The sequence below is a fragment of the Populus trichocarpa genome, chromosome 4 (assembly GCF_000002775.5).
Source record: "Populus trichocarpa isolate Nisqually-1 chromosome 4, P.trichocarpa_v4.1, whole genome shotgun sequence".
In the NCBI taxonomy this organism is placed as follows: domain Eukaryota; kingdom Viridiplantae; phylum Streptophyta; class Magnoliopsida; order Malpighiales; family Salicaceae; genus Populus; species Populus trichocarpa.
In genome coordinates, this window is record NC_037288.2 from 20545856 (window position 1) to 20556451 (window position 10596).

General features: G+C 34.2%; 1 protein-coding gene across 8 annotated transcripts in view; it reads left to right on the forward strand.

Annotated features, from left to right (window-relative positions):
• Nucleotides 1-10432, forward strand: part of LOC18104714 (putative disease resistance protein RGA3) — a 137675-nt gene extending 127243 nt beyond the window's left edge. For 7 of the 8 annotated variants that reach the window (XM_052452210.1, XM_052452208.1, XM_052452209.1 and 4 more), the window contains one exon: nt 8358-10432. In XM_052452210.1, the coding sequence (XP_052308170.1) occupies nt 8358-10289 (1932 nt within the window). In that variant the 3' untranslated portion in view covers nt 10290-10432. Of the gene's footprint in view, nt 1-8243 lie in introns of all 8 variants that reach the window. The other variant, XM_052452205.1, reaches the window with a different exon arrangement.
• The last annotated feature ends 164 nt before the right edge of the window (nt 10433-10596 follow it).

Here is a 10596-nt window from a genome sequence, read left to right on the forward strand (position 1 = left end):
GTCTTGATAATGCATCACCTAAAACCCGTGAATCATGTGCACTTCCTTCCCAGCCAGCTAAAACATATATAAACTTCAAACCAAAAGTTATAGCTGTTAAAACATTTTGTGTTGTTCCTTCTTTTCGACCTCGAAACTTTCCTTGAATCTCAACAGGAACATGGGTACCATCAATTGCTCTCACACAATCCTATATAAACATGAAAAAATGATTTATAAACTTTTCTTCTAGATGTAATTAATTAATGTATAAAAATATTGGTATTGTTCTCATACCTTAAAATAAGGATAGAATCTTCGATTATTCATTATCTCAGCTGGAACTGTATCCTCTGGATCTTTAATAAGGTGTTTGTATAACTTAAGAATTGCTTTTAAAACAATTATAAAGTAACGATGGATAGTTTCAACAGACCTATAGTATATACCACTAATAAAACGAAATCTTTGGTTTTGGCCTACAATTTGTAAGAACACAATTACTTGCTCCATAATCGACACATTTTGAGTTGATCGTAATAGGTCATGATTTGTGAGAACATCACACAATCTATATAAGACAACAGGTTTCATACAAATTTGTTCAACGCAATGTCTATCACCTCGATTCAAAATGCTGTCAATATAGAATTCTCGTTGAGCAATTGCATTTATACGTGGTTCTCTTGGTATATAAATTGTATTTCTTTCTTGTTCAATAATAGCTACCCCTGTAGCTATCACAGTTACAGCTGCTCTCATACATGCTGCATGAATTATCTTACTATCCATAACATGAAAGTGAAGTTTTCTGATAACAAAACCTAAAAATTTAGGGGAATAAATATTAAAAAAAGCATATAAAATGCTTACACAATTAATACAATAAATTATGCTGAAAGAAGCGGACAATGTATAATAGTTATGGCAATGATATCTGATTCCCTAAACAAACAAGGTCTTAAAATATATTATTTAAGACCATAACATTCAATTTCTCGATGATAAAACCGTTTTGAAAATTATACATTTTATAAGTTCACAACGATCAATAGACATTGCGCAATGAAATCCATATAATTACCGGTATAGTCACACAAATTTATCTATATATAACAAATATAATCAAACACTAATCATAAATTAATCAAAGCAAAATAAAACACACATTTATGTTTATTAGGGTTCTGTTATAATTTTGCTGTTCCCATCCCATTCTCCCATTCCCCACCCATTCCCCTCACCTTATCGGTTTCTATAATTCCCCATTTTCCCTGTTATATTCATTCCCCATTTCCCCTGTTATAACCGGTTTCTATAATTCCCCATTAACATTCCCCAATTGCACTGTTCCCATTCCCCTCTCCTCTCGGTTCCAGTTCCCCCAATTCCCCTGTTCCCATTACCCTCTCCCGGTTCCAGTTTCCCCAATTCCCTCTCCCTCTCGGTTTCTCTCATTCCCCTATTCCCCTGTTCCCTCTCACTCTCGGTTTCTCCTCCTCTCTCCCCCGAATACTTGCTCTGGTAACGCTGTGACTTGACAAAAAAAAGAGCAAGGGTTGAAAAAAAGTATATGGTGGTCGGATCCGGGGACAGGGAGGGGCTGCTTCACAGTAAAGTTCACATAAATCTTCCCCCCCGTTTTGTCTCTCTTTGTTAACAGAAATCGCCCCCCGTTTTGGCCTCTCTCTGTTCACAGAAATCGATCGCCCCCCCACCGTTTTACCTCTCTATGTTAACAAAAATGGCCCCCCTGTTTTGCCTCTCTATATTAACAAAAATGGCCCCCCTGTTTTGCCTTTCACTGTTCACAGAAATCGCGCCCCCCCTGTTTTGCCTCTCTCTGTTCACAGTTATCTCCCCCCCCCCGGTTTTGTCTCTCTGTTTGGTTAGAAATTCCCCCTTGTTTGGTTAGATGATTTGAGCTGCCGATTGTGATTCATGAAGAAGAAAACAGTCATGGAAAAAATGTGTTTTTTATGGGTTGCTTGATGAATTTGGTTAGTTTTAACTGTGGAATGTGACGAGATAAGATGAAGAGTTATGGAAATGTTATGGAAAAAATATGACAGTAGCAGATTTATCAAGAATATCAAAGGATTTATGCCATAATTTTTACAGATCTACGAAGAAGAAGATAAAAACATAAAGGAAATAAAAGAGGGAAAAAAATACCTGAAATTAATTGGTCCAGAAAAATGCTTTGTTCCAGAAAAATGCTCTTGTTCCTGCTCAGCTTCCAATTGATTTTGAAGAAAAAGAGACTGTGTATTTGAGAAAACAAACAGAGCTGAAAAAAAAGGAAAGTGTTTTCCTTTCTTTAACAAAAGAAAAACATTTTTCTTTGGTAACGTTGCTTTTTTTAGTTTGACTGGAATTCAGTTTTCTTTGACTATTTTTTCATATTGTTACCAAATATGAAAAAACAAGAAAAGTGAATTCCAGAAATTCACTTTCCTGTAAACAAACACGCCTTTAAAGTGTTTCTCATTTCCTAATAGAGCCAATCCCCAAGCCTTTCAGAAGCCATGGAACTCACCCTTGTCAAAGTCTAGTCCAAGGCAAACGTAAGTAGAAACTCTGCTGCCGTTTTCTGGAAATAGGAAAGAAAGTCTGGGTAGCTATCATGAACACAAAATCGAAGGTTTGAAAATGAGATCATAAAGATTTAGCAGTTCATGTTCAGAAACATGAACACATCCTTTTCATGGACACAATGAGTTGCTATCATTTATTGAAGACAGTATAATATAAGCAAACAAGATTACGGTTGTTAGGGTTCTGTTTTCTCTTCTTTATTACTTTACCTCTTATTTTTATTTTTAATTTTTACTCTTAAAATTAAATTAAATATAAATAATAAATATCTATATTTTACTTTTTCAAATTTTAATATTTATTAATTATTAAAAAATTAACTATGAGATTTATTACATTTTTTTCTGCCTCGTTAAGTTTATTTATTTTTATTAATAAATAAAGTCTATGTACTGACACTACTTTCTTACAGGCTTCGTGGACACACAAGATCAGAAGGAAGGGTCATTTTTTTCGCCTTGATTCGTGGAAGATGCTGCCAGCTGCAATCAATCAAAGAGGGAGGGACCCTCTGTTTTGAATTTGAAATCGTATCTCATCATTCCAAAACACATTTCATTTTATCTTCAACCATTGTATTTGTTTTTAAAATAATTTTTGTGATTGTAATTTTTTTTAAAAAAATAGATACGTGTTTGTTAAAAAAAATTATATTATATTTGAAGTTTATGTATAGTAAAAAATATATAAAAAATATTTGGTAGAAGTATAGTTGTGATTGCTTTTCAACATGCTTTTTATTTGGAAATATATCAAATAATATTTTTTATTTTTTAAAAATTATTTTTGATATTAGCATATCAAAATGATATGAAAACACAAAAAATATATCAATTTGAAGCAAAGAAAAAAATAAAAAATTTTAAATTTTTTCAAAAATGCTTTTGAAATGTAAAAATAAATAGGATTTTACCAAATTCAGTTAAAACAATATGTAAAAAATACTTCACAAAAACTGCATTTCAAACTCAATTTTTTAGTGAGTCCTGCGGTACAAAAAGCAGTTTGGTTTGTTACCAAACACTTTACTGCGTTTGTTTCACCGCAAATATAAAAAAAATTGAAAAACAAACACGGTTTAAATGAATATTGAAATCATTTTTAAAAAAAATTAGATTTTTTTTAATATAATAATTTTTTATATTTACATATCGTTGTTATTTTAAATAATCATAAATAATAAATACTTTAAAAAACTACATTATCTATTCTCAAATAACCAGTTTCGCACCATACTTCTCTTCATCCCGTGCTCAATATTTTTTCTATATTGATATTTACTAATAGTTTTGTTTTTAATTTAACCAGACATCCATATTCATTAGTAATTTCTTTTTTCATTATTATTTAGGAATGAATTTGTAATTGGATATTTAGTATTTTTTTTATTTTTTTAAATTAAACTATGTGAAAATTGATTTAAAATAAATTATTTAATTTAATATGTCTAAAATAACTTAGATTATAGGGAAATACATAAATTTTTTTTTTGAAAACTTTATGTATAAAACCATGGTGTTATGTATGATTGATTGATTGATATCTTGATAAGAAGTTAGCTGAAAAAAAACACATCGTTTTCATGAATACAATGCTGACAGAGGCGAATGTGGAATTTTCTCAGCCGTGGCATGACGAATTAACATATGCAGACGACGAAAGGTATAGCAATATCCTTATGCAGGTGGGATCTCTCATTTTCATCCCGGCTTGAAAATAGAGAGACCAAATAAGAAAGTGGAGTCTTATAGAAAGGTCTTGTTTCATGGCGGAGGTGGAACATTCATGTTTGGCCTTTGCATGATGTTCTGTAGCTAAAATTGTAGTGAGAAATTGACGAAAAATGTAAAGGGAAAAATCTGCAAAAAGTTGTACTAAATACAATATGCCGACAGAGGTGTCTGGAAATTTCTTAGCCATGGCATGACAAATTGACAGTGGTGGTTCGTGGAAGATGCTGCCAACAGCCATCAATCAATTTTTGGTATTGCGGTAGTTGAAGTTGGTTTGAAAAAATAGATGTTTGGTTAAAACTGGGTTGAAATTGAGATTGTAAAATAATTTTTAAAAATATATATTAATATTGATAGTTTTTAATTTAAATATTGTATATTTAACTATTACTATTATATCATGAAATAAATAATATTTTTTATAAAATATTTTTTATTGTTCCATTAAATTTTTTAAGAGCGCAACAACATAGGTAAAATATAATCAGGAATAAAATTAGGATTGCGATCAAATTATGCAAATATTACATCATCAAGTGATCTCCGTCTAATTTATAGTGTCATTGAATAATATTTAACATTAGTTTTTCGAATAAAACACAATTAAAAATTAAAAATATTTTTTTATCTTATTAGATCGGACCCGGTTCAATGCATTTTTAGCGTTGAACCGGACTGGTCCGGCCGGAACATTCATTAAAAAAACCCAAGAACAGTGGAACATGCTCCATTGTTCATGTGTTTTCCAGCTCAAGAAGCAGCAAATTGCTGCTTCTTGCAATCCTGTGGCTGTGCCATAATTAACAGGAGGTCCCACCAGTAGAATTCTGCTTTTGAAGTATTACCAAACGAGTGAGTTGCTGTAGTTGCTTCAAACGCAGAAGCAACCACGCAACTAAACACCCTCTGCTTTTGGAGTATTAGGGTGTGTTTGGTATTGCGGTTGCTGTTATGGTTGTGATTTGAAAAAAGTTGTTTTATAAAAAGTACTTTTAGTTGAGGTTGGTTTGAAAAAATAGGTGTTTGGTTAAAACTGTGGTTGAAATTGAGGTTGAAGAAAAAGTAGTTTAATGTGTTTGGTTAAAAAAATGCTTTTCAAATTGAGGTTATAAAATAATTAAAAATATTTTTAATTTAAATATTGTAGATTTAACTACTATTATTACATCATGAAATAAATAATATTGATATCAAAATTTATTTATTATTCCATTAAACTACATGCAATGTCATCACATACGAAATCTATCCAACAATGACTATATTTTTCATGGTTTCTTAAGCACGCAACAACAAAAATTGAATTTTTTGTTACGTCATCAAGCGATATCCTTCTAATTTAATGAATAAAACACAATTAAAATAAAAATAAAAACTGAATTTTTTTTAACTGGGTCGGACCCGGCAAGAACATAATTGGAATTGCGATCAAATTTCACAAATGCTACGTTATCATGCGATATCCTTCTAATTTATATAGTGTTATTAAATAATATTAAATACTAGTTTTTCAAGTAAAACTCAATTTTTTTTAAAAAAATTTATAATTTCATTACGTCCAAAATTTATTCGACAAGAACTACAGTTTTCATGATTTTTTGAGCGTGCAATAAAATTAGGTAATATATTATCAGGAATAAAATTGAGATTACAGTACGAGTAAATTTAATTCACCTTAAACTAATTTTTTTAAAAAACAAAAAAAAATTAGAAGTTCATGTTCACGTGAGCGAGTGAAATAAATTAACTGCATTGTTTTTTCAAAAAAAAAAACAACAAGTGTTCACATGAACAGTGCAACAGTGAAGCATGGCCATACTCCACTGTTAAGAGAAGAAAATCACAACGAGAAGCAGCAAATGCTGCTTCTCCAAACTGGTGGTGCAACAGTTAAAATTGGTGTGTCCCACCAATAAAAATTACTTTTTTCTCTGTTACCAAACACTCAAATATGTGGTGCCACTTTCTCTGCTTTAATGTACAATGCATTCGAATACGCACTTCATTTCATCTTTAAAATACTTCACAATTAATTTTGTAAAAAAATTAATTTTAATAAAAAAAAATTAATTAATTTTTTTAAAAATATTTTTGAACATAAAAATAATTATTTTTAAAGTATTTTTTATTTAAAAATATATAATAATAATTTTTTATTTTTAATAGTAGCATGTTAAAAATAATTTTAATTTAAAATAAAGAAAAGAATTAATTTTTATGGAAAGAACTGTCCTTGTCTTGACCGTAGTGGTTCGTGAAAGATGCTGGCAGCTGCCATCAATCAAATAATACAGTGAGGGAGGGACCCTCTGCTTTCAAGTTGAATGCATCTCCCCATTCCAAAACACACTCCATTTCATCCCTATTTCACAACTTTCAGACCATTCTTATCTCTCTTTTCCTCAATCTTTCTTCTTTGATTTCCCAAAGAAACAAGAGAATATGGCAGCAGAGCTTTTTCTTACGTTTACCATGGAGGCGACTTTGACAAGGGTCAGTTCCATAGCTGCTGAAGGGATCAGACTTGCCTGGGGATTGGAGGGACAGCAGCAAAGGCTCAACAAGTATTTGACCATGATCCAAGCTAAACTCCAAGATGCAGCCAGAAAGCCAGTAACAGACGTTTCGGTGAAGCTTTGGTTGCAGAGGCTACAAGATGTAGCTTATGATGCTGAAGATGTTCTAGACGAGTTTGCTTATGAGATTCTCCGAAAAGACCAAAAGAAGGGAAAGGTACGTGACTTCTTTTCACTGCACAACCCTGTTGCATTCCGTCTGAATATGGTTAAAAAAGTTAAGGAGATCAATGGATCACTGGATGAGATTCATGAACTCGCAAAAGTACACTTTGGGCCGGGAAATGTATCTCAACGTGTAGAGGGTGGTCCTGAAGGTGCCCGACATACAGATGCGATCCTTGGAATCTCAGAAGTTGTAGTAGGAAGGGAGGATGATGTCTCAAAAGTTATGAAATTGCTGATTTGCTCGATCGGTCAACAAGTTCTGTCTGTTGTCCCTATAGTGGGGATGGGTGGCCTCGGAAAGACTACTATAGCAAAAAAAGTTTGTGAAGTAGCGAGGGAGAAAAAGCTTTTTGATGTAACAATATGGGTTTGTGTTTCTAATGAATTTAGTAAACTGAGGATTTTAGGAGAGATGTTGCAAGGTGTTGGTGGATCTAAGTTGAGCAATCTAAATGAAATTATGAAAAGACTTAAAGAAAATCTGGAAAAGAAGACATTTTTTCTTGTACTTGATGATGTGTGGGAAGGCCATGATAAGTGGAATGATTTGAAGGAGCAACTGTTAAAAATCAACAATAAGAAGGGGAATGCTGTTGTTGTAACAACGCGTATTAAGGAAGTAGCGGACACGATGGAGACTTCTCCAGGGATTCAGCACGAGCCAGGGAGACTTTCAGATGATCAATGCTGGTCCATTATCAAGGTAAAGGTGAGCAGTGGTGGGGGAGCAACAATAGCTTCAGACTTGGAATCTATTGGAAAAGATATTGCAAAGAAATGTGGAGGGATTCCATTACTTGCTAATGTTCTGGGAGGAACTCTTCACGGAAAGCAGGCACAGGAGTGGAAGTCAATTCTAAGCAGTAGAATTTGGGATTCTCAGGTTGGAAATAAAGCTTTGCTCATATTGAGATTAAGTTTTGATTACTTGTCATCGCCAACATTGAAAAAATGTTTTGCATACTGTTCCATTTTCCCTAAAGATTTTCAAATTGAAAGGGAAGACCTGGTTCAACTTTGGATGGCTGAAGGTTTTCTCGGGCCATCAAATGGGAGGATGGAAGACGAAGGCAACAAGTATTTCAATGACTTGCTTGCAAATTCCTTTTTCCAAGATGTTAAAAGAAATGAGTGTGAGATCGTAACAAGTTGCAAGATGCATGATCTAGTGCATGATCTTGCATTACAGGTCTCAAAATCAGAAGCGTTAAATCTGGAGGAGGATTCGGCTGTTGATGGTGCATCTCATATTCGTCGTCTAAATCTCATATCTCGTGGGTATGTTGAGGCAGCATTCCAAGAGGTTGATGCTAGAAAATTGCGAACTGTTTTCTCAATGGTTGATGTATTCAAGGTGTCTAGGAAATTCAAAAGCTTGAGAACTCTCAAATTGCGACGGTCTGATATCACAGAGTTACCAGATTCAATTTGGAAGCTGAGACATTTGAGATATCTTGATGTCTCACGTACCAGTATCAGAGCATTGCCGGAATCCATCACCAAGCTCTACCATTTGGAAACATTAAGATTCACTGATTGCAAGTCACTGAAAAAGCTTCCCAAGAAAATGAGGAATTTAGTGAGGTTGAGACATCTTCATTTTGATGATCCAAAGCTAGTGCCAGCTGAGGTGAGACTCTTAACACGCCTTCAAACTCTGCCTTTTTTTGTTGTGGGTCCAGATCATATGGTTGAAGAGCTGGGATGTTTGAAAAAACTAAGAGGAGCATTGAAGATATGCAAGCTTGAGCAAGTGAGAGACAGAGAAGAAGCAGAGAAGGCAGAACTGAGTGGAAAAGGAATGAACAAATTGGTGTTTGAATGGAGTTATGATGAAGGTAACAGCAGTGTCAATAGCGAGGATGTGCTGGAAGGCCTGCAGCCTCACCCAGACTTAAGAAGCTTGGAAATTAAGGGTTACAGGGGTGAAAATTTCTCATCATGGATGTCTACAATCCTACTCAATAATCTGATGGAGCTGAGATTGAAAGACTGCAGCAAGTGCAGACAACTCCCAACACTTGGATGTCTTCCTCGCCTTAAGATTCTAGAGATGAGTGGAATGCCTAATGTGAAATGTATAGGCAAGGAGTTCTATAGTAGCAGCAGTGGCAGTGCAGCAGTGCTGTTTCAAGCACTAAAAGAACTCGCTCTATCCAGCATGGGTGGTCTTGAAGAATGGGTGGTACCAGGTGGAGAAGCTGTTGCAGTATTTCCTCGTCTTGAAAAGTTGAGCATTAAGAGGTGTGGAAAGTTGGAAAGCATTCCGAGATGTTGTCTTTCATCTCTTGTAGAAGTTGAAATTGACGGATGTGATGAGCTGAGATATTTTTCTGGTGAGTTTGATGGCTTCAAGTCTCTTCAGATTTTAAAGATATTTGAGTGTCCAAAGCTGGAATCCATTCCAAGCGTCCACCGCTGCACAACTCTGGTGCAATTGATTATAGGTGACTGCCGTGAGTTGATCTCAATTCCTGGTGATTTTGGAGAATTGAAATATTCTTTGAAGACATTGAGGGTTAATGGGTGTAAATTGGGAGCTCTTCCAAGCGGACTACAATGTTGCGCATCTCTAGAGGAATTAACAGTAATTGATTGTAGTGAGCTTATCCGTTTCAGTGGTTTACAAGAATTGTCTTCGCTACGAAGTTTAGGGATTATACGTTGTGATAAGCTCATCAGTATTGATGATTGGCATGGTTTACGACAATTGTCTTCTCTTGTTAGTTTAGCAATCACCACGTGTCCCAGTTTGAGAGATATCCCAGAGGATGATTGGTTGGGCGGCTTCACGCAACTGCAGTCTTTGAGCATCGGTGGTTTCTCAGAGGAGATGGAGGCTTTTCCTGCAGGAGTTTTAAACTCAATCCAACACCTCAACTTGAGTGGGTCCCTCAAATACCTATGGATATATGGATGGGATAAACTGAAGAGTGTACCCCACCAACTTCAACACCTCACTGCCCTCGAGGAATTGTTTATACATGATTTCAAGGGAGAGGAATTTGAGGAAGCATTGCCAGATTGGTTGGGCAACCTTTCTTCTCTTCAATCTCTTTGGATTGATGATTGCAAGAATCTCAAGTATATGCCAAGTTCAACAGCCATTCAACGCCTCTCCAAATTAAAGCTATTGTATATCTGGTACTGTCCACATCTATCAGAAAATTGCAGAGAGGAGAATGGCTCTGAGTGGCCCAAGATCTCTCATATCCCAAAAATCTATATAAGATAGAGGGTACACGTGTACAGGAAGTTGGGGCTTAAATTATTCCGTTACTTTGTAGTATGGAGAGGAGAGAGAACCAATTAAAGAATTCAAAATAATGAAAGCAGCAATAATTAGACTTCATTCTTTTAAGAATGGTTTATTTATCATATCCCAGCATTCTTTAGAGTAATATCTTATTATCTTTTTTTATTATGTTAACAAAATGTATATTTAAAAATTATAACCATGAAATCAATAATTTAAATTAGACTTTTACTTTTTTGAAAAATTGCCTAATCATTTCATTTAATAACAACCAATAAGATTATTA